Here is a 23269-nt window from a genome sequence, read left to right as displayed (position 1 = left end):
TACTGTACAGTACAGTCACCGAACTGATAAGCGGCCTCGCGGCAGACAAGCACACGGCCACAACTTGCTACAGGACTAGAAGAAACGACACGCTCGTACAAACAACCAGTCCTATTACATTCCCGCGGTGCATATTAACTGACTAAAAGTATGTGTGCCATGATTTTTTTTCTTCAAAACAGCAAAATTAAGTTTTAACAGCATTATTCTCGAAGCACAGATTTTGACCACTTTCTTTTGCTTGTTCGGTAAAAGTGGACCTAGGACAGCTAGAGCTGTAATTGTTTTTGCACAATGTAGCTAAATGTGCACAAAAAAAAAACATTGCTGGGAGCCTATATTTAATGGGCAGCTACGTTTTTTATTTTATTATAAAAAAGTTTCTGTATTTGGTTGCATGCAATGAACTTTACTGTGCTGTAATTCGAGAAGTACTTGTTCAATTTTTGATCAGCTTGCAGCATTGCACTCCTTAGGCTTTCTAGCATTCATTTATATGTCAATGGCTGTGTAATTATAGGTGCATACATTTTTACAGTTAAAAATGTTAGAATTGTTTGTTTTCTTTATTTTCTCAAAATGGCGATTTTGTACACCCTGCATGAAAATTACTGCAATATATCCTAAAATATTACAGATAGCAGAATATTTTATTTTGCAGCATGAAGCTATATGTTTGGAGCACACAACATAGGAAGCAGATTTTGATTTCTCTCGATGCAAATTTTTCAAACTAGTCTTTTGTATGCCCATGCAATGGCCACATTCAGGGCTGTGAAGTTTAGTGTACTGTAAAGTAGGAAATAATGACCCATTCAAAAAAGTGCTTCTTATGTTGCATGTCTTATGCTTTCTACTGTCAATCCCTATGTTATTTATAAATTTTTGACAGGTGGTTATTTTTCTATTCTGGTAAGAATATAAATTGTTATCTTGATTATTTATTCAACTAATAAAGCTACAGAAAAAATAACTACATTTTTAAAATCCGGAGAACAAGCTAAGTAGGCATGCCAACTTCTGTCACACTTGGTTCAAAAATAAAAGAGAGCCCTAAGAACCTTGGTCCCCCCTTAAAAATGAACCAGACCGTTGCACACGATAAAAAAGCATTTATTCTAAGAACAAGTGAAACTCCGCAAAATTTCACCATCTGAAAACATCATTTTAAATAAATTCAAAATGAATGCACTAGAGCAACAGCTGTGACCATGTAATTTTCATCATCCACTATTTTTCTGCTTCGACCCCGGAGTCATTCTTTCTGTAGTCTCCATCAAGTGTCGCAGTTCGAGAGGAAGTTGCTGTGATTTCATGATGACAAGTCACCTCGAAGGTCAGGTTTGCCACTTGCATAAAACTTTCGACAGATGAGATGACCTCACCTGCTAAGGTTTTGTATCGGAGCTTTGTGCCTTTCTGATGGCTCTTCAAGGCAAATTACCCTGTTGTTGCGATGCCAAACATCTTCTAAAATACAGTGGAACCATGATTATACAACTTTCACGGGACCAAGTAAAACAGTCATATAACCCAGGCGTCATGTAATCGAAAAAGAAACCCGCCCGCATTTTCCTACGGGGGGAACTCCAGTAAATGCGTTACAAAGTGGAGGGGGTATCGCGTGAACATTGCGCAATTGGGTATAGTTTGTGAATGTTTAACCGTTATTACACCTTTATTGTTCTTATTCATTGAATGAAGGAGAGTGGTATGACGCTGATGTTGGGTTTGCCCCACTACTGAGTGAAGGTAATGTTGCTTCCATCACATCTACTCGAGTCAAGAAAAGCATCAAGTCAAGCGAAAGCCAAGTAAAGACTCCCTTGCTTGAGTGAATTCCAAATGCACGATCCAGTGCCTAGACATACAGGGTGGCCAGCGAACGGTTTTGCAGGGCAAGCGGTTGATTTTTTACTAGCAGACACTGCCTGCGTTGGCCTTGTGAGAGGAGAGAGGGGGAGGGAAGCGACAGTTTTGCGGGTGTCTTTGTCACAGAACGAGCGCTAAAAAAAGAGCGCGCCGCCAAATCCTTGCGACAACGGGCGGCAGAAACGCCGCGAGGTAAAAAGAAAAAAAAAAGAAAGCAAACATCCAGGGCTCCCGGGCGTGCGCTCTCCCCGCAGAAGCACGGCTTCGCAGACGATCCTCCTCACCCCACATCGGCGGCCCAGCAAGGCCGCGATTTTTCTAGAACGAAGGAGGCGGGGTCAGACCGAGTGAATCATTCTCCGGAGAGGGCAGTCGAACCGTCTCGTGCCTCTCCCCAGCCTTCGCTGCGCATCGCGCCGACGAAATGAGAACGTTCTGGAAGGTGGCGCGGAAAGTATTTAATCGAGCGGCCGAGACGAGAAAGCAGGAGAAGACGGAAAGTTAGCGCCGGAGCGCGTAGGGATTCCGCCGTGGAGTCGGCGAAGGTGCTGTTTGTAGTGACAGAGCAGGAGATGAAGAGGAGTTCCACCTGAGGGGTGAAGGCTCGGGCTACAGGCAAGAGCGTGTGTTTACCGCTATTGAGCGAAGACCCGTGGCAACAGCTGCGTGTGTGAAGCCGACGGTTTTCCGGCGAAGAAGTTGAAGTTTGAGGAGTGGCCAATTGAAGACGGGAGGTTTCCTGGAAGAGAAACTTCGAGAGCTGCGGAACGACAACAACGCTGGACTTTGAGTGAGTGATTCTCGGAAGAGTATCATTCAGACTTGTGTTCCAAGGACTTTGGACTGAATAGGTTTTCTATCTCTTTAGTCCTTAAGTGTCTTGGTTGTCCAATGCATGCGACTGCATTGTAGTGCGTATTGTTGTCTGTGTCCGTTGTTTTGAGTGTGGTTGATTGTATTGTGTAGTACGTGATTGATTGGTTTGATTGGTGACATATTGTATGCAACTATTGTGGAGTGTGCATTTTTGTGTATTGTTTACGATCTGCCATTATTGAGAATATAATTTTGTTTGTTTATCAACTCTCGGCTCTGACTTGTTCTTTGGACCACAGCCGGCGTCCGCTGGCGCACCAATAAGGACCACTCTTAAATTGTCCACGCTTTCGTGGTGCGGTTCGGGGGGCCGATACTTCGGCTCTTAGAATTAGCCCGGCGATCGCCTCCCTAATAAACGGGACAGGTGTGACAATTAATCTGGCGTCCGCGAAACAGGACCTTTTGGTGCACAGTGTGTCCAAAGTAGTGAGAAAGAGCCTCGAGTTGTTGATAGTGCTATCGGAACGATTTTGTGTGTTGTTCAGTGTTCTCGTTAACGAGTGCAGGGGAGTGTTCCGATAGACTGATTTAGGCAGATACTTTTTGCACGCGGCAAGGTTTTAGTTGCGAGTTGCGAGACACAATGGATCTCGAAAAGTTAGTTGCTCTTGGTGAAAAGATGGGTCTTTCTGGCGCCGAACTACGGAAGTGGGTCACCCAGAAGGAAAAAGAAGAAAAAGAGAGAGCCAAAGAAGAAAAAGCAGCCGAGCTAGAAAAAGAGAGGTTGGCGGTCGAAAGAGCCAAAGCGGAAAAAGAAGCTGAGGTGGAGAGAGAGAGGTTGGCGGCAGAGAGGGCCAAGGAAGAAAAGGCAGCTGAGTTGGAGAGAGAAAGGCTGGCCGCCCAAAGGGCGAGAGAAGAAAGAGAAGCAAAGGAGCGACAGCTGAAAGAAGAAAGAGAGGCAAAAGAGCGACAGCTGAAGGAAGAAAGAGAGCAGCAATTGAAGTTGGAGCTGGAGAGAGAAAAGTTGGCAGCCGAAAGGGCGAGAGAAGAAAGAGAAGCGGAGATGGCTGAAAGGGAACGGCAGCGGCAGCACGAGATGGAACTCGAGCGGCTCCGTTTGCAACAGCGAAGCGAAACTCCCGTCCAAGCTAGAGTTGAAAGCAGCGAACGGGAAGATCACGGCTTCCGCTTGAACCCAAGCAAGCTGCTCGTAGCGTTTGATGAAAGGAAGGACGACCTTGACGCGTACCTTCACCGATTTGAGACGATTGCGAAGAGCCAGAATTGGCCGGAACATCAATGGGCAACTGCTTTGAGTACTTGCTTGAGTGGTGAAGCGCTCAGTGTGTACGGTAGGCTGACGCCGACCGATGCAGCCAACTATGCAAAGGTGAAAGCTGCTTTGCTGAAGCGATTTAGATTCACTGTGGAAGGATTCCAGGACAGATTTCGGACAGGAAAGCCAGCTGATGGTGAGACAGCTACGCAGTATGCCGCCCGACTTTGTCATTATTTCGACAGATGGATTGAACTTTCAGGGACAGCACAGGAGTACGATGAACTTCGAGAGCTCCTAATTAGAGAACAATTTCTTACTAGTTGCCACCCAAGCCTGTCATTGTACTTAAAAGAGAGGAAGGCTGACTCACTTGTAGACATGCTTGAATTGGCTGATCAATTCTTGGAAGCGCAGGGTGGCACTAATTTGGCCAAGGTCAAGAAGGAGTGTCCCGATGATTCGAAGAAATTGGCTCCCGAAGAAAAGAAGCGTGCACCAGAGAGCATTCAGCGATGTTTTCTGTGTAACCGAATGGGTCATCGCGCGAAAAACTGTCGGACGATCTTTACGAGCCCTACGGTAGTGAAATGTTTTAAGTGTGGTCAGACTGGGCACAAAGCAGATGCATGTCGAAACGGAGCGAGTCAAACTCGCCAGGTATCCTGTGTGCAAGCAGCACCGAAATCCGATAATAATGCCGTCACCGACGGATTCGTAGAATTGAAAAATGGGGAGAAAATTCCTATTGTTGGTGCTGTAATGTCAAAACTGTCAACCGGTGTTACGAAGCGAATGCCAACGCTGCCTGGAAAAGTTGCGGGCAAAAAGATTATGGTGTTAAGAGATACCGGCAGTTCCACTGTTATCGTGCGGAGAAATTTGATACGGGAAAGTGAGTTGACAGGCAGAACGAAACCGGTTTGCCTAATTGACCGTACGGTTCGGATGCTTCCCGAAGCAGAAATTGAGGTTGAAACCCCGTACTTCAGCGGGAAGGTTACTGCTTTATGCATGACGACCCCCCTGTATGACCTTGTCATCGGAAACATCGACGGGGCGCGAGGGCCAAGTGATCCAGAATGTTTGGGAGAAGACCCGAAGCTAGAGCCCTCGCCAACACAGCGGCCGCGAGATACAGTGGAGGAGCATCCCGTGACGGATCTCACTAGAGCCCAAGGTGAAGCTGCGGCGCAAGAGACAGCGAAGGAGAAGACAATCGTGTCGAATAAGTTCACGGGCCGAGCAACCAGACTTACGTCGGCACGACCTCAGCCGACCGACAGTGTAAAGGAGACGGAGTTGGCCAGCCGGGAAAAATGTAGAGGCATGATCAAGCGGGTAAATAAACAGACAGGACCCGTCAAATGTAATGACGCGTTAACGGTGTCGGAAGAGACAACGATGGCCGAGACAACGCCTCAGATATCGTCGTTGGAAAGGGCTCGCCGAAAAAGAACGTGGAAGCACAAGAAGAGATCGAGCGAGCACCGCAAAAGGGGGCGCAAGCGCTGCTCGAAGTACGCAGGATAAGTGCTGAGGTCAAAGCACAATGTGGTTGGCAGTGTTGAGTGCCATATGTTGTGTTAATGTTGTGGTATCCTGTGTCACAAGTGTCGAAGTGTTGTGCTGTGATGTGATGTATAGTATTGGACCATTGTTGTAATGAGAGAACTTTGTACATTTGTATTATTGGGAATGTGTGGTGGAGTGTTGTACTCATGTGCTTGTGGTTGTGTTTTCCCGTGTTGTGTAATTGAATTACAATGTCCGATCGTATTGAGTGATATATTGTGAATGTGACGTGTCACGAGCGACGGATTGTGTTACACTCTGTGAGAATGTGTGGTGACTGTTCGCGCTCGTTTGTGTGGGTTTGAATATTATGAGATAATATTCTTAAAGTGGGGGGCAGTGTCACAGAACGAGCGCTAAAAAAAGAGCGCGCCGCCAAATCCTTGCGACAACGGGCTGCAGAAACGCCGCGAGGTAAAAAGAAAAAAAAAAAAGAAAGCAAACATCCAGGGCTCCCGGGCGCGCGCTCTCCCCGCAGAAGCACGGCTTCGCAGACGATCCTCCTCACCCCACATCGGCGGCCCAGCAAGGTCGCGATTTTTCTAGAACGAAGGAGGCGGGGTCAGACCGAGTGAATCATTCTCCGGAGAGGGCAGTCGAACCGTCTCGTGCCTCTCCCCAGCCTTCGCTGCGCATCGCGCCGACGAAATGAGAACATTCTGGAAGGTGGCGCGGAAAGTATTTAATCGAGCGGCCGAGACGAGAAAGCAGGAGAAGACGGAAAGTTAGCGCCGGAGCGCGTAGGGATTCCGCCGTGGAGTCGGCGAAGGTGCTGTCCGTAGTGACAGAGCAGGAGATGAAGAGGAGTTCCACCTGAGGGGTGAAGGCTCGGGCTACAGGCAAGAGCGTGTGTTTACCGCTATCGAGCGAAGACCCGTGGCAACAGCTGCGTGTGTGAAGCCGACGGTTTTCCGGCGAAGAAGTTGAAGTTTGAGGAGTGGCCAATTGAAGACGGGAGGTTTCCTGGAAGAGAAACTTCGAGAGCTGCGGAACGACAACAACGCTGGACTTTGAGTGAGTGATTCTCGGAAGAGTATCATTCAGACTTTTGTTCCAAGGACTTTGGACTGAATAGGTTTTCTATCTCTTTAGTCCTTAAGTGTCTTGGTTGTTCAATGCATGCGACTGCATTGTAGTGCGTATTGTTGTCTGTGTCCGTTGTTTTGAGTGTGGCTGATTGTACCGTGTAGTACGTTGTTTGATTGGTGACGTATTGTATGTAACTATTGTGGAGTGTGCATTTTTGTGTATTATTTTCGATCTGCCATTATTGAGAATATAATTTGTTTGTTTATCAACTCTCGGCTCTGACTTGTTCTTTGGGCCACAGCCGGCGTCCGCTGGCGCACCAAAAAGGACCACTCTTAAATTGTCCACGCTTTCGTGGTGCGGTTCGGGGGGCCGATACTTCGGCTCTTAGAATTAGCCCGGCGATCGCCTCCCTAATAAACGGGACAGGTGTGACAGTCTTCCTAGGCCAGCACAAAATGTGTGCCGGCCTAGGAATTAAATTATTCTTGCCAGGTGGCAGCTAATGCCAGCATTGCTTAGTTCAAGGAGATAAAAAGGAGTCCTTATTCTCAACCTTACAAAAAACAAAAAATAGAATTCGACGCGTATATATTGTTACGTGGAAAATAACAGTTGTCAGTCCGCAGCCACAACGCAGCTCACCAACAACTTCCAGTTCTTCACTCTCAGTCTGAGGCACCTTACTTGGGTATGCCCCACTATGCCCTCTTTCAGTCAGACGAAATCACGTAACACGACCATCGGCGGCAAAAGCGCAGACCCGGCGAGTTTACGGGGCCACAGCAGAAGTAGTGTGGTAACGCTTGAGCCTTGATACGTGGACGATGTCCCTTGACAGCAGAGCGGACGAGGTTGATGGATTATCAGGGACAATTTCATATGTAGTGTCGGTCACTCGTCTAAGCACGCGGTATGGGCCCGTGAAACGAGAGAGAAGTTTTTCTGAAAGGCCTGCATGTCGCGTAGGGGACCAAAGAAGAACGAGGGAACCTGTTGGAAAGTGTTCGTCGCGATGCCGCTCATCGTAACGATGCTTCTGCGAGTCTTGGGATGCCATTAATCTGCTGCGGGCAAGCTGACGAGCGTGGTCAGCTCGGGTAATAGCGTCGCGTGCATATTCAGAAGTAGACTGCGCAGTGGCTGGCAGGAAGGTATCCAAAGGCAATGTTGGTTCGCGTCCAAACAGAAGGTAAAATGGCGAGTACCTGGCAGTGTCATGCCGGGAGGAATTGTATGCGAACGTCATGTAGGGTAGTGCAAGGTCCCAATCACGATGGTCGGCCGAGACGTACTTCAATAGCATGTCTGTCAGGGTGCGGTTTAAACGTTCTGTAAGCCCGTTTGTCTGGGGGTGGTACGATGTCGTGAGCTTATGTTGGGTAGAGCAGGAACGCAGGATATCGTCAACCACTTTCGAAAGGAACGTACGGCCTCGGTCTGTCAGCAGTTGACGAAGGGCTCCATGCACTAAAATGAGATCGCGTAGTAGAAAATCAGCGACGTCTGTAGCGCAGCTTGTTGGCATGGCTCGCGTAACTGCATAACGGGTTGCTTCCGGAGGCGGATGTTGGGAAGGGACCGAGAAGGTCCAAACCAACACGGAAGAATGGCTCCAATGGGATGTCGATGGGCTGAAGATATCCGAAAGGTAGTCCCGGCGGCTTTTTGCAACGCTGGGAAATTTCACAAGCGTTGACATAGCGACGTACAGAGCGTGAAAGGCCAGGCCAGTAGAAGCGGCGGCGCACACGGTCATATGTGCGAGAGACACCAAGGTGACCCGCGGTTGGCGCGTCATGGAGCCCGCGTAGGACTGTGGAACGCAGGTGCTTTGGTATGACCAGAAGTAGGTCGTGACCACTGGGCGATAAATTACGCCGATATAAGGTGTCGTCCTTTAAGGTAAACATGCGAACAGAAGCGTCTTGCGGTGAAGATTCCAGCTGTTGTATTAGGCGGCTGATATCCGGATCGCGACGCTGCTCGTCCCCGAGATGAAGCAGCTGGGAAATGGAAAGGACGCAGCCCACAGAATCAGTGCTCGTAGGATCGCAGTCGGCCACAGGGTAGCGTGACAGACAATCCACATCTTTGTACAGTTTTCCTGATTTGTACACTACGGTGTAAGAATACTCCTGGAGGCGGAGTGCCCAGCGGGCGAGACGACCTGTGGGATCTTTGAGGGAGGCGAGCCAGCAGAGAGAGTGGTGGCCGGTAAGAACTATAAATGGTCGGCCGTATAAGTAAGGGCGAAATTTCGCGACTGCCCACACCAGCGCTAGGCTTTCGCGCTCTGTGATGGAATAATTACGCTCCGAGGTGGACAGCAGCCTGCTGGCATAAGCTATCACGCGACGCTGCCCACGTTGTCGCTGAGCCAACACAGCGCCTATTCCGTAACCGCTGGCATCGGTGCGCACTTCGGTCGGTGCCGTAGGGTCGAAGTGAGCCAGCACAGGAGAAGAAGTGAGCAAAGTGGTCAGGTCGGAAAATGCTGCTGCTTGCGAGGGACCCCAGGTAAACGTCTCATCTGGTTCGAGTAAATCTGTTAGGGGCCGAGCGATTTCTGCGAAGTTCTTGATGAACCGCCGAAAATAGGAGCAGAGCCCCACAAAGCTGCGGACATCTTTAGCGGTTTTCTGCACAGGAAAGTCCTTCACAGCTCGAACTTTTTCTGGGTAAGGCTGTACGCCGTAAGCGTCAACAATATGTCCAAGTAATGTAATGCGACGGCGACCAAACCGGCACTTGGATGAATTCAGCTGAAGGCCGGCAAGACGGAATACATCAAGAATTTTCGACAGTCTCTCAAGGTGCGCTTCAAAAGTGGGAGCAAACACAATCACGTCATCCAGATAACAAAGACACGTAGACCACTTGAATCCATGGAACAGGGAGTCCATCATTCGTTCAAAGGTGGCGGGGGCATTACATAAGCCGAAAGGCATGACTTTGAATTGGTAGAGGCCATTGGGTGTTACAAAAGCCGTCTTCTCTCGGTCCATGGGGTCTACGGCAATCTGCCAATAACCAGAACGAAGATCGATGGAAGAAAAGTAGGCGGCACCATAGAGGCAATCAAGGGCGTCATCAATGTAGGGCAGAGGGTATGCGTCTTTCTTGGTGATGTTGTTAAGGTGGCGATAGTCCACACAAAATCGCCACGATCCGTCCTTTTTAACTAATACCACCGGGGATGCCCAGGGACTGGAGGATGGTTCAATAATGTCCTTCGCTAGCATCTTGTTCACCTCCTTCTGAATTATGCTCCGCTCAAAAGCAGACACGCTGTAGGGACGGCGGTGAACAGGGTTGGCATCACCTGTGTGCATGCGATGCTGGACAAAGGACATCTGCCCAAGAGGTCGGTCAGCAAAATCGAAAATATACTGGTAGGCCTCGAGAAGATGTTGTAGGGCTTCAACTTGCAGAGGCGGAAGATCAGTGGCGATCATGTCTACAATTTGACGGCTGCCCAAATGTGTTGCGAGTGATGTGCGCTGCGGTGAAACAAGTGTGTCTAGGGCAAGCACTTCAATTTGTGAATCGAGCAACGGGCACAGGTGGGCCACAGAAATGCCTTGTGGAAGCACATGATTCATGTAGCCGAAATTGGCAAGAGGTAGACAAGTTTTGTTATCTGTGATGCTGAGCACCGAATAGGGCACTGCAACATTGTGCGCAAGGAGTACGTCGGTGAGAGGCGGAGCGTAATAGTCACCGTCGGGCACAGCTGGTGAGCACAGAAAATCGACGTACATCACAGTTTTGGAGGGCAGGCGAACAAAATCGCTGCATTGTAATCGGCACGTAGGTTGGTACGGGGCGGCACTGATTTGTGGCAGTTCAAGGCGGAGCACACCAGCGGAGCAATCAATCAGAGCAGAGTTGGCGGCAAGAAAATCGAGGCCTAGTATGAGGTCGTGGGGACATGTTTCAAGCACGGTAAAAAGGACGACCACTTGATGACCGGCTACGGTAAGTTGAGCTGTGCACATACCGACGACAGGGACTTTTGCACCATCTGCAACTTGGACGACACTGGTCAAGGGGGGCTTGAGGACCTTCTTCATGCGACGACGAAAACGCGAACTCATAATACAGACGTGAGCGCCCGTATCTATCAAAGCTTCAACAGGTGTGCCATCAACATATACTTCTAGGGTGTTCGGGTTCAAACGTAAGGGCAACAGAGGATTTTTGGGTAAGGTCGACAGGGCAGCTTCACCTCCAGAAGCTGCGCAGCCTACTGTATTTACTCAATTCTACCGCACCCTCAATTGTAACGCGCACCCAATTTCCACCGCGGAAAAAAAAAAAAAAACGTAAGACATCGATTGCAACTCGCACCCATTTTTTCTCGCTGGCCCGCATGATCACACCACTCGAAAAAACGACTCCTTTCGGGAGCGTCTTCCATTTAAATATGAGGTATGGGCGAAGCTTGTGCCCATCTGACGTGTAACAGAGTATTGCCGTCACTTCAGTTTTACCGTGGACCGATGTCAGCACGCGAACTTGCTTCGCCCCCTTCTTCTCGACGGTTGTGGTGCCAGGCATGTCGAAGTAAAGAGGCGTCTGATCGGCATTCCCGATTTGCCCATGCAGGTAGTCGTTGTTGCGCCGCAAGTTTAGGACGAACCTCTGAAAACTGTGAAGCTTTTCATCGTACTCCTCCGCAAAACTTTTCGCATATGCATGTTCCCCTCCGGAGGCAAAAGCCTTTCCTCTTCATAAAGTTAGTTAGCCAGCACCTGCTCGCTTAAAACTGGCTCCGCATTAGACATTTTTCTAAGACTAATTGTATAGCCCGCACTTGGAGCAGTTCTGCCGTCACGGGCCGCTGTGCTGCTCGCTGCTAAAGCACATACTCGCCGAGCAGCTCTTTAATTTGCGGAAACCGACCCTGCTGTGGTCCACTGAAGCCTTTGCGTAAAGCTTTGCTGTCGAAAATCTTCTGCTTTTGTTTCCGCCGGTCCCGCACGCACGAACGACCGCGATGCGGCCCGATTTCAGTCCGTTTCTGCACACGCGATGACTTTTCTTTTAAAAGCGGCATCATGGTGCACTCGAGTTCTTGGAGTCGGCCATTCCACGCCGTCGATGCTAATGCACTACTAGATGACGAACTCCTCAGCACACGTACGAAGTGCCGCACATGAGAAACACATAGGCAGAAATGGACGACGCGCCATGCCGACGCACGTAGGGGGCGGCCATTTTAGATTTGCCGATGGCAATAGATTGGCCGTAATTTTTTTGTTCGTACTCGATTCTAACGCGCATGCGATTTATGAACTCGCTTAACCGGAAAAAAGGTGCGCGTTAGATTCGAGTAATTACGGTAGTTTTCCGGGGACATGCGGCGGTTGAACGATGGCGAGGGAGAGCGGCGACGCGTGTTTGAACGAGAAGGGCGGCTTTGAGACGGTGGCGACGACAGGGCAGGGTGGCCGTAGTCCTCAGGGGAAGTAAATGCTCTAGACTGAGTGCGGGCCGGATAACGGTGGTTTGGTGGACGGAATGAGTTACTGTAAGCGGGGTACGAGCGAGAAGACATAGATGGCCGTTGGCTGCGGCAGTAACGAGCGATGTGTCCTGCGCGACCAAAGCGGAAGCAGATTGACTTATCAGCTGTTCGCCATTCAGACGGGTTCCTGGTTCGAATAGAGTACGGACGGCGACGTCTCATGTCCACAGAAGCTATCGAGGGACCAGTATTATCCAGTGTGGATGCAGTGGACAGGATACCAAAGTTAGCGAATTCCTGGCGGACAACAGCCTGGATCAAGGCGACAGCTGGCGTTGAGGCGTCGGGCAACGTCGGTTTGATGGCAGCCGGGTAAGCGGCCTCGAGTTCACGTCGGACGATGCGCGTCACGTCTTCGGTTGTAGACGGATGACAAGGAGTGGCTTCACAAGATGACGTTGCCGCGGTGTTGGGTAGGCGCTGAAACTGCTGCAAAATGCGTCGACTCTTCGCCTGCTCGAGACGGCGGCACTCTTTGATCACGGCGTCGATGGTCGTTACGTTGGTAAATACAAGCAGGCTGAACGCATCGTCGGCGATTCCTATTAAAACGTGCGAAATCTTGTCGGCCTCAGTCATGTTGGGATCGGCCCTTTGACACAACGCTAAGACGTCTTGAATATAAGTCAAGTAGGGCTCAGTGGACGTCTGTGTACGTACAGCCAATTGCTTTCGGGCATCAAGCTGTTGACCAAACGGGTTGCCAAAAAGGTTGCGGAGCTGTTGTTTAAACATTTCCCAGCTTGTGATTTCGTGCTCGTGGGTCTCAAACTATGTGCGAGGGGTCTTGTCAAGATAGAAAATGACATTCGCAAGCATAACGGTTGGGTCCCAGCCATATTGCTTGCTGATGCGCTCGTACATGCTAAGCCACTTGTCCACATTCGCGTTGTCCTCTCCAGTAAAGGTACCGGGATCACGGGGTTGCGTTAGGGCGACGTACCGGGTTGCTGTCGTTGCTGAGGTAGGTGGCGAAGCCGTATCCTCACCCAGAGCCATGGTAGCAGACTTCAGGCGTCCACTGCGTAGCTCCGTTGTCAGAAGAGTACCCAGCACCTCCACCAAAATGTTACGTGGAAAATAACAGTTGTCAGTCCGCAGCCACAACGCAGCTCACCGACAACTTCCACTTCTTCACTCGAAGTCTGAGGCACCTTACTTGGGTATGCCCCACTATGCCCTCTTTCAGTCAGACGAAATCACGTAACAATATGATAAACAGTCCGAAAATCGCCTGCCCGAATTGCCTGCCCATAAGAAGAGTGAGACACAATGTAATCACTATCACGCAATGGTGACAGACCACAAGCTTGTCTAGAATGCCTTAGTGCGCGACTTGTGCTATGTGCGTTGTAATTTGTTGCCCTGTGAGGTACTACTAGTGCTTTCTCCCTTTTATGAACGTTGACGTCGAGCGAAAGTAATTTTGCATCATAACAGCTATGTCACATTCTTATGCGAGTACAAGCCTGAGACTGTGAGTGTGAAAAAGACAAGATATCAGTTGTATGTTGAGTAGGCAAAGTTCCTACGAACCCAAAACGTGAAAATATCAGCTTTTTGGCTGGCTGAAGCTACTCTGAGTCGCTGGACCTCAACCAGGTAAAGACCCCAGATACGTACCCATGTGATCGGGGCTCATGTAGCATGAACTTCAAGGAGAGTAAATTTTCCATCCTAACAAGACATCCTCTCTCACTCGCTACTTTTCCAATCATGAACCTAGGAGAATACAAGTTCATATTTTGCACTCGTGAATATCAGAGTCAATGTTTGATTCAAGTGAAGGTGTTTTTTTTCCTTTCGGATGAAATCTGAGGGTTGTAAGATTTGAAGTTCGCATGAAACTGGGCTTTTGAATACTTTATTTCTATGGGGAATATTGTCGAACTAAACCGACGACCGTCGTAAAGCGCCGGTCGCCGCAAAACCGGGGGACGTATAATCCACATTCGACTGTATCGTGATCTTGGTTGGATAAAGATAACTTGATTCCGATCGCACTAAGTTGTGATATACCGTACGATGAAGCCACGCAAGCTGGAACCAGAACTTTCCGCCTGAAATTTTTTTTAAAGAAAATGTACTGTGTACTGGGTGAAATTGCACACACAAGCCTGACAGACAAAATACCACTCCCTAGTGTGCCCAGTGCAGGTGTCGTGATGGCACAGGGAGCGATGCCTGCCATCGTCAAGCGCTGTGCTATGAGGCCATGCCAGTCAATGGACAATCTTCAACGAGTCTCCTCTTTTTCCCCCGATTATGAATGAGATTGCTCCCCCTACCCCCCCCCCCCCCCCCAAAAAAAAAACAGAGCAGAAATGAGTCTTCCATGTAGGAGCACAATATTAAAAAATTTAGGCAAGATGCGCCACTGATTCCACCTGCACAACTTCTACGGCACTCGCTACAATGGATGGCAGCACTACCTTTATAGCTGTGGACATGGCCTAGCTCGAGAGTGCACAAAGATGGCAGACTATAGCCAATTTAGAAACCATGGCACGACCAAGCGATATGACTTGGATTATATTTAATTTCCGATAGATAGACTTTGTCTAGTCTGTGATATTTCATGAACACCGTTTTGTCAACACAGCTTGCTTTCATTGTCATTCTTGAGCAAAAGGGGCGTTTGAAATGAGCTAGAGGTTGTTACACAGCATTTCCAAGAATTACAAGGAGTTCAGGGCATTCAACAAGTTTCAAGGGACCTGGAACTAATATTGTCAATATCAATGATATTGAAGAATTTCAAGGGGCTGTGCGAACCCTGAGCAGAGCAAGCAAAAGTAAATCGACTACGGAAAGAAGGCTTAAAAAAAATGTAGTGTGTGTCACTGAGATGGCTTTACCAAAAAGAAAAAAATAATAAACAGTGAAACTTCATCACGGTTCATTAAACAGTGTGTTATATAACTATGGATGCATATGAAGTGTTTAGTTCTTAAACAAAACTTATTGTAAATAGAAAAGGCTTCTTTGTCCCTCTCAAGGGTAGAACAGTGTACATAGGTTTGGGAGTAGTCCTAGGAGCAGGCAAATGTGCCTTTTGTAGCAAGCTTTGAGGAGCCACAATGGCCTTCTTGAGCAGTCAGAGAGAACAGTCAGAGCATATGTCGCCCTATTTCACAGCACATAATAAGCAACATTTGTCGAATGCTTCATTTTTTTTAACACTAAGGTGAATTGTGCAATAACTTTATTATTGTTACAGCAATATCAACACACTCAACGGATTTCTGCAGTCGCTGCTACATCCCATGTCATGCCAAAACTGATAACATGCCATCACCCATCGTATACACTACTCAGAGAAATGCGCTCGTGCAGGGACGATGAACGCAGCTGAAACAAAAATATTACTAGCTGGCCCATCTTTAATGCTCAGAGGGCGCATGTAGACACCCCGCTTGGGAGGATTGCTGTCCAAGCAGAAAGGAAACAACCTGCCAGTCTTGAATAAACACGAAAAGACGAAAGGGGTGAACTTTGCTTCTAAAGGCACTGGCGTGCGTCCTAGTTCAGCAGCCATCAGTGGGCAGCTCAAACACACTTCGAAGTAGAGTGTGCGAAAAGTGTTGCTCTTTCTGAAGTGGCTTTCTGAAGAGGCGAATGCCTCGCAGGTCCTAAACAAGTAGTAAGGGATATGGAGATTGGGCAGAGGTCTCGCTCCTGAAGCAATCGTGAATTTGAACTCTACGGGCATGCGTACTACCTCAACAGGCATCAGCAGTTGGCTCGTATACCCTGCTACGTGTTGCACTGTCTACACGGACGCATTGTGTAAAAAAAAAGCATCTCTCCACGAAGAGCCTGCATTCGCTTACACTAGCACTTTCCGGTGTTTTGTGACATCACATTAAAAAAAGTTAGCTGCCAGCCTTACTTTGTACAGCATTTCGTTTCACTGCTATTACATTCAGTTCTTCACCCTTGAGGTAAAACTGAACTTTTTTGTTGCCAATTGATGACAACACTGATTGTTCTGATGGCATTCGGGAAGCGCATAAGAGTTCTTTGTTTGTGGCTGGCCATGTGGTCCACGGTGGCTTGCCACCTAAGTTATGCCAGCTTCACAATCAAGCCGCACGAAAAGTGCTTGGACGTGCTCAAGCAGACGTTGCAACTCATCATACCAGATGAACTAAAAGTGGGCATCATTGCCTTGGCTTTATTATAGACATAATGGAGAACATTGCCCAGTGTGATCAAGAGACATGTAGTTTTTTTTTATATCATAAAAGCTTTTGAACACACGAGTCTCCAATGCCAATACCGTATTGACTCGCATAATAGGCACACTTTTTTTTCAGAAAATCCAGCTCGAAGTTAGGGGTGCGCCAATTACACGGGGTAAAATTTTCGAAAATTTTTTCAACTCGGTTCTCGCGCTTTAAATCTGCACAATTGTCAAGTAAAAGGCGACTTTATCATTTACCAATTAATTCAGCATAAAACAAACATACCTACGTACCTTTTAATGAACAAGCGAGAGCCGTCAACTGCACACACACACATAAAATTTATTTACACAAAAGTCGTAGCTGTTCCTTCTTTTCCCTATTCGGAGTCCGAGTCGGAGATCACACATTCATCCTCGCCGAGCGGGGATTCGTTTTCGGTGTCCGAATCATCCGCACCCCACAACATGTCATCCTCACTCGCATCGAGTGCGTTCGAGATACCCGTCTACTTGAAGCTTTTCCAGACGACTTCGTCGGAGATCACCTGCCACGCTTCCACGATCCAAGCTCACAGCATTTCCACAGGCGGCCTCTTAATCTTACCACCTGGAGTCAGCTGATGTTGTCCTCCAGCCATCCAGGTGGTGTACAGCCTTCGAACATTGTCCTTGAAACGTTTATTCAAGGACACGTTCAAAGGCTGCAGTATCGATGTGAGGCCGCCCAGAATCACTGCCAGATCTGTGCGCAGCTCCTTTAGCTCATCTCGTACGCGGTCTACTAGGTGCCCACGAAAACTGTCCAGGACAAGCATGGATGGCAACAACAGACCACCCGGCCGCCGACCCCTGTTTTCACCCAATCCACCATGAGTTCCGCGCTCATCCAGCCTTTTTCCTGGACTCTGACGTAGATGCCTTGAGGGAATTTCGCCTTTGGGAGCGTCTTACGTTTAAAAATAACGTAAGGTGGTAGCTTACGCCCATCCGCTGTCACCGCCAGCATTACGGTGCATCGTTGTTTATAAGCGCCAGACGTTCTGACGATGACGCTCCGTGCACCTTTCTCCTCCACTGTCGTGTTTCACGGCATATCAAACCAAAGGGGGGTCTGATCAGCGTTGCCGATCTGGGACAAAATGAAGTCTTTCTGCTGTCGGAGCTTTATAACAAAACTGTGGAAGTCCACCACTTTGTCCTCATATGCTGCGGGCAAGCGCTGGCACAAGGTAGTCTGCCTTCGCAGTGCGAGGCCATGGCGCCGCATGAAACGAGTTGTCCATCCGGAGCTGGCTTTGAACTCTTGCTTCAATGCCCTGCGCTTAGGCTATTCTGCGCGCCTCAGTCTGCACAATATCCAACGACACAGCACAGCCGTCTTGTCGTAGCTCCCGTATATGCCGGACCAGTTGCTCTTCGACGTTCGGATACCTGCCGGTCTTGGCACCGCGGAAAGCCCGTCGTGTCTTCTTCGTCACCTTACGTTTTTCTTCTTGGTCCCTCCAGTACCGAATACTGGTTTCTCCAATGCCGAAATGCCTGCTTGCAGCCCGGTTGCCGTGCTCCAGCGCGTACTGCACTGCCTTCAGTTTAAACCCAGCCGTGTAGCTCGCGTACTTCCCCATGGTGGAACCAAAGTTCAATACACGACCACAACATACGCACACCGCTTGCAAAATGGCGTTTCTTTTTCTCCGATGGTGGTGATGGCGATCGAGCCCCCGACGTTGTACACGTGACCTCCAAAAAGCGCGGCGATTTGGGGGGTATCAGTAATTGATGGAACAGCCGTTTTTTTTTTTTTTTCGCTCATGGACGCTTTTTTTTTTTCAAGTTTTATTTCGACAAACATGTTGGTTAGGTCGTTGCACTTCGAATTTTTTTTATTCGCTCGTCGATTTGCCTTCTTTTTTTTCTTCAAGGTACGGGGACCGCGTTACAACTGTACCGCTGGGGGGTAGAATCGTTTCTGATCACGGCCAAGTTCGGGGTGCGCCTATTATGCGCGGAAATAAAAAAAAATCGAATTTTCCGCGACCAAACTAGGGGTGCGCCTATTATGCGAGTGCGCCGATTATGCGAGTAAATACAGTATATATTTACTCGCGTAATAATCGCACTCGCATAATGACCGCACCCCTAAACTGTCGTCTAAATTCAACGTTTTTTTTTTTTTTTCCCCCCCGTGTATTGATCACAACCTGAACTTGCCGCATCGACATGTCATGTGCGAAGTCTAGCTGAACGCACCTATCATTGTTTCTGTGATCTGAAAGCGGGCATCACTATGCTAGTGCCGTAAATTTACCTACTTAAATGAAAGCATTCCTTATTTAGATGGAAGAAACTGTTTTCACGCGTGTGACGTACTCACAACCTCCATAACTGACGCAAAGAAGAAAAATAATGCTGTGGCTTCGCTCCGTCAGCCGCCATGTTTGTTTTGACATCCCACTCTGTTACAGCGGCGGCCGCCTGTTGGTCGACTCGTGTTCATCCCGCAGCAATGTTTTTTGTTTCCTGAAACCTCTTTTTTTTTTGTGTGCTTTGTGATCATCTGTTGAAGCGTTGTTTCACCATGGGGCGGTATGCGAGCTTCACTGCGGCGTTCAAGCTGAAGGCGCTTGACTACGCGCTAGGGCACGGGGACCGCGTTGCCGGCAGACATTTCGGCGTAGACGAAATCCGGATCCGACATCGGAAAAAACAGCGCGACATGCTCATGGCTACTAACAGCACGCAATGGGCTTTCCGTGGACCTAAATCTGGCAAGTTCCCAGACATTGAAAAGGCAGTGCTCGAATATGTGAAGGACATGCACAAGAACAGTTATGCAGTGTCATTAGACATGATACGGACGCAGGCGTGCAGTTTCCCGGAGGCTCGGAATAGCCACAAAAGACATCCGCGCCAGTTCCGGCTGGACGACAAGCTTTATGCGGCGGAATGGACTGTCGCTGGCTTTTACAACGCGCTCTACGGCATGGAAGATGACCCTCTGTGGGAGAGTGAAAAACTGCCGGTTCCGACAGGTAACCGTGCGGCGACGACACTGACGCCAGTGATGCTTCAGAGTCTGAATGAACGTTAGGGGGGTAGGAGCGGTAAAAAATAAAAGGGAAGTGTGCCATGCATGTAGCTCCTGCGTAATGCGTGCATTTTATTACAATCATAAGCCTTAATTTACTTTTATTTTTGGTTATGTTCATGATAGCTACTGTAAGCATTCTGATTAGCGACTTTTTCGCGTTTCCGGTGCTCAGAATACATTTTCACGGGAAATTTACCCCGCGTAATGATCGCATCCCGAAGTTGGAGTCAGTTTCTTGAAAAAAAAAAAAAAAAAGTGCGATCATTATGCGAATATATACGGTAGCTGTTACTGCTTGTCGGTGATGGCTACATTATGAAACGCGAAGTGACTTGTGAACGATATGATCACTTCTCTACGCCTTAATGTCAGTTCGCTAACAAATATGTGCAATTGTTGACGGCATGTTCATCTTGCAACAATGGCGATGTATGCAGTGGCGAAGACTGATTAGGCTGAATATATTGTGACAAAAAGTGCATTGCTGAAATGAATTGAGCATCAGGGCACTTTGGAAAAGCTGCATAGTGTTTGTCGTGACAAGAAATATTTTTGGACTACAAATGGTCTACAATGTTGTGTAAACTAGAAGAGTTGGTGGACTTTTGTGCAGTTGGTGCAAGCTTTACTCGAATATGCGCAACAAGGCACAGGAAGATGGCACTGTACCTAAATGGCACAATTAGCACCACTGTTCTTTCCGATGTCATACAGTGGAAAACATTTTAGTTCAACATCACTAGCAACATGATTGACCAGAACAAATGTTATACGAAATATGTCCTCCCACCGTGAGGCAGTCCCTGGCTGCAATGCTGGCCGGGACTGGCTGACGCCGGATCCTCCGTGGGCTGGGCCTGCTCAGGGGGGCTCCACAGGCACCTCTTGCCACTGCTCTTCCCCCTGGCCTCCAGCTTTCGCTTCTCGGCAACATGCTCGTGCGAGACCTGCCGAGCATGGCTTCGCAAGAAATAGCGAGGCGGCTCGCTATCTGCTTGAGCGTTCACTGGGGCTGGGCTGTGGGAAATTAATGTGCACATTTCTCTCTTTCTGCCTAACGTAAATTTGAGCAAGTAGAACTGCAATGCCAGAATTTCGCTCTTTACAAACAGGCTCTCTCTCTTGCACAATGTCAGCTTACTGAAAGAAATGACAAGTTTAAGCTTCAACCCCGGTAAATGATCAGCTTTGCAGAAGTACAGACATCACATTTTCAGAAAAGAACAAGTTCAGCACAAATGCTATACCAAGCTTGATAAATCTCAATGGCTAGGCGGGTGTGAATCAATGTATGCCGTTTCCTGGCATACTTTCTTTGGCATCTAAAGAGCAAACTGGAACTAATGAGCTACAAAGTGAGCCTAGTGCTCCGATGTATCTGATTTAACTGCCATATTGTAGGGCCGCACGGAAAATATTTTCTTTGTAGAAGTGCACAAATATATGAAATACTTTTCTAACAATTTTTGCTACTCTGTTTGACTGGCACTAGAATTGTACTATTCGAAGTATTCGAAACACAGTCGAGCCCGCTTATAATGAACCTGAGCGGGACGTGGCATCCGTTCGCTGCATCCTGAAGTTCATAGTAAATGAAACAAAGCTTTTAAAAAAAGTTGCGAGTGAAAACACAAACTTTTCGGTTCAAAAAATGCGTGACGCTTGTGTATCGAAGAACAGAAGCGATAAGGGCGGTATCGAGTTCATTTAAAACGGCAAATTGCTCGTTCGCTGAGGCCCGTGGCATAAGCTGCATGAGGCACTGGCTCCAAAGTTCAGTCGTTCTCGCAATCCGATTCCTACAAATCGCTCTCGCTACGTACTTCATTCACAATGCCCCAACTTGTGCACGGTTCCGCAGTGTCGGCATCATCATTGGCCGTAATTAAACCATCACAACAGATGTCCCCCCCACTCTCGCAGGTCAGAAAATGCTAGAGGGAGCCGATTTATGCGGTCGTCTAAACATCGGCTCCTGCTTGTTCACTTTTTTTTTTCTGTGAAAGTTAGCTATGTGTTTGATTCCTTTTGCTCCAGTTGGCGCCCGAAGTCTTGAAGACGTGTAAACAATTTTGTCACGGGGATGGATCTTTTACCGAATTTTGAAGGACTTTTTTGTTAGACCACACTGTGGCTTGCTAGGCCTAAAGTTAGGCTTAGCTAAGCCTAACGAAAGGCTCAGCACATTTCAGCTTTCAAGATAGCTATGCAAGTCACTGTGCAAGGGGAGGACATTTCTCCTGAAGAATTCCAGTGTTCTGGATGGACAACGGCGCTTTGTAAGCGTAAGTCAACTAAAGCACTCAGGGCGGGCGCTGAAGTTCAAGGCCCACCATACAGCAAGAACGCTGACACCCGATCTGCCGCCAACGTGAAGAAATGCCTACCTAAAGCGTCAAGGCTGCCTCATCTACCAAGGAAGCATTTTCAAATCATTGTTAGGCCTTGGGGAGGCCTGAACGTCAAGAGTACCAGTAACGTCCGGATTTCTCAAGCCCTCTCGACAGCGGCGCATTTCCCAGCTGCGGATATCGCAGAATACATCGTTTGTCGTAACGCTGTGCAGAACATTGTTGTGATTAGTACGCCATCGCAAGCCAACGCTAAGGCCTACGCAAGTCTAGAGACCATCACCGTTATCAACGCAGGGTATGAGGTTAGCTCTTACATTGCTGCGCCCGACAACACATGCAAGGACATTAGAAACATTGATAGGGAAATTGAGGACGAAGAGCTCAGAAGACTTCCTATTCAACCGAGGAATCTGTTCTCGAAGTGTGGCGAATCAAGAATTCTACCACAGTCGTTATCCTCTTTGAAGGACTTCCGAGTCCCAAATTACGTCATGTGTGGTTCCAGCATAGTCAAGTGCACCCTCTACCGACGGCATACTGACGTCTGCTACACCTGTGGTAGATTAGGCCACAGAGCTGAAGTGTGTCCCACTCCAGGAAATGTTATCTGTCGAGGTTGTGGAATCACCTCCCCTGGCGACCAGGACGTTTGCTCACCGAAGTGCGCCTTCTGTGGAGGGCCTCATCCAACGGCCGACAGAACCTATACACAAAGATTTGAGATACCTTAAGGGGGGACGCGGCTTTGGGATCGCGAAAAATGGCAAAAAAAATCGATTTTTTGAAACTCAAGTTTTCAGTTTCTGGAACCCTTTTTCTATCCGATTCCAAAATATCTACACTGAAAACCGTGCAGAAGTGCTTCGGAAAATTCGTTTCACCCACCTAGATAGCAAAAATATTTCTGGAAATGGCGAGAAAACGGCGATTTTCACAAAATAATAGCTTCGCTATGCTTGGGCCGGGAGCCGGCTTCTTGGGCTCATCGGAAAGAGCATTTTTCCGTGTTTAACTTTCCCACCTCAGCTGGCTCCTCCCTTTGACAACAAGCGAGCAAAAAGCAAATGTTTGAAGGTCGTTTTGAGGCCCTTGATTGGCCGTGGCTGCCATGTTGCCTCAGCTTGCCTCGCCATTGGCCCGATGCTCGCTCCGGGAGATCGTCGTCTGCTGCTTGTGCGTCGCGAGGACATGGCTCTCGAAAATCGCCACTTCGTGACGTGTTCATGGCTTGATAATCACTTAATTTATAACTACGCTTTAGTTACGAGCAGTAAGCGGATGCGCGATCAGGTTACTACGAGCGTCAGCGCGGTCTACGAGCGCCGCGCGTCATTGAAGTCGTCTTTAGCCCTAACTTCGCCGACTGCGGGCAGGAACGACCCGCTAGCGCATTCGTGGCGACGTGTTTCTTCACAAGCAACGAAGCTGTAAGCGGCGGCACGACCTGATTACTACGAGTGGCCGCACCGGATGCACGATCGGATTACTACGAGCGGGCGCGCGGCGGTCTACGAGTGCGGCGCGTCATCGG

General features: G+C 48.5%; 1 protein-coding gene across 11 annotated transcripts in view; it reads right to left on the bottom strand.

The window, feature by feature from the left end:
• The window catches only part of LOC142785024 (uncharacterized), a 424940-nt gene that overhangs the window by 340573 nt on the left and 61098 nt on the right, over positions 1 to 23269 (bottom strand). For all 11 annotated transcript variants that reach the window (XM_075883440.1, XM_075883442.1, XM_075883443.1 and 8 more), the window contains exon 5: positions 20175 to 20401. In XM_075883440.1, coding sequence (XP_075739555.1) covers positions 20175 to 20401 — 227 coding nt within the window. The remainder of the gene's footprint in view (positions 1 to 20174; positions 20402 to 23269) is intronic.

Source organism: Rhipicephalus microplus, unplaced genomic scaffold, assembly GCF_043290135.1.
Source record: "Rhipicephalus microplus isolate Deutch F79 unplaced genomic scaffold, USDA_Rmic scaffold_17, whole genome shotgun sequence".
In the NCBI taxonomy this organism is placed as follows: domain Eukaryota; kingdom Metazoa; phylum Arthropoda; class Arachnida; order Ixodida; family Ixodidae; genus Rhipicephalus; species Rhipicephalus microplus.
Note: the sequence above shows the minus strand (reverse complement) of the source record. Positions and strands in the feature narration are given on the sequence as shown.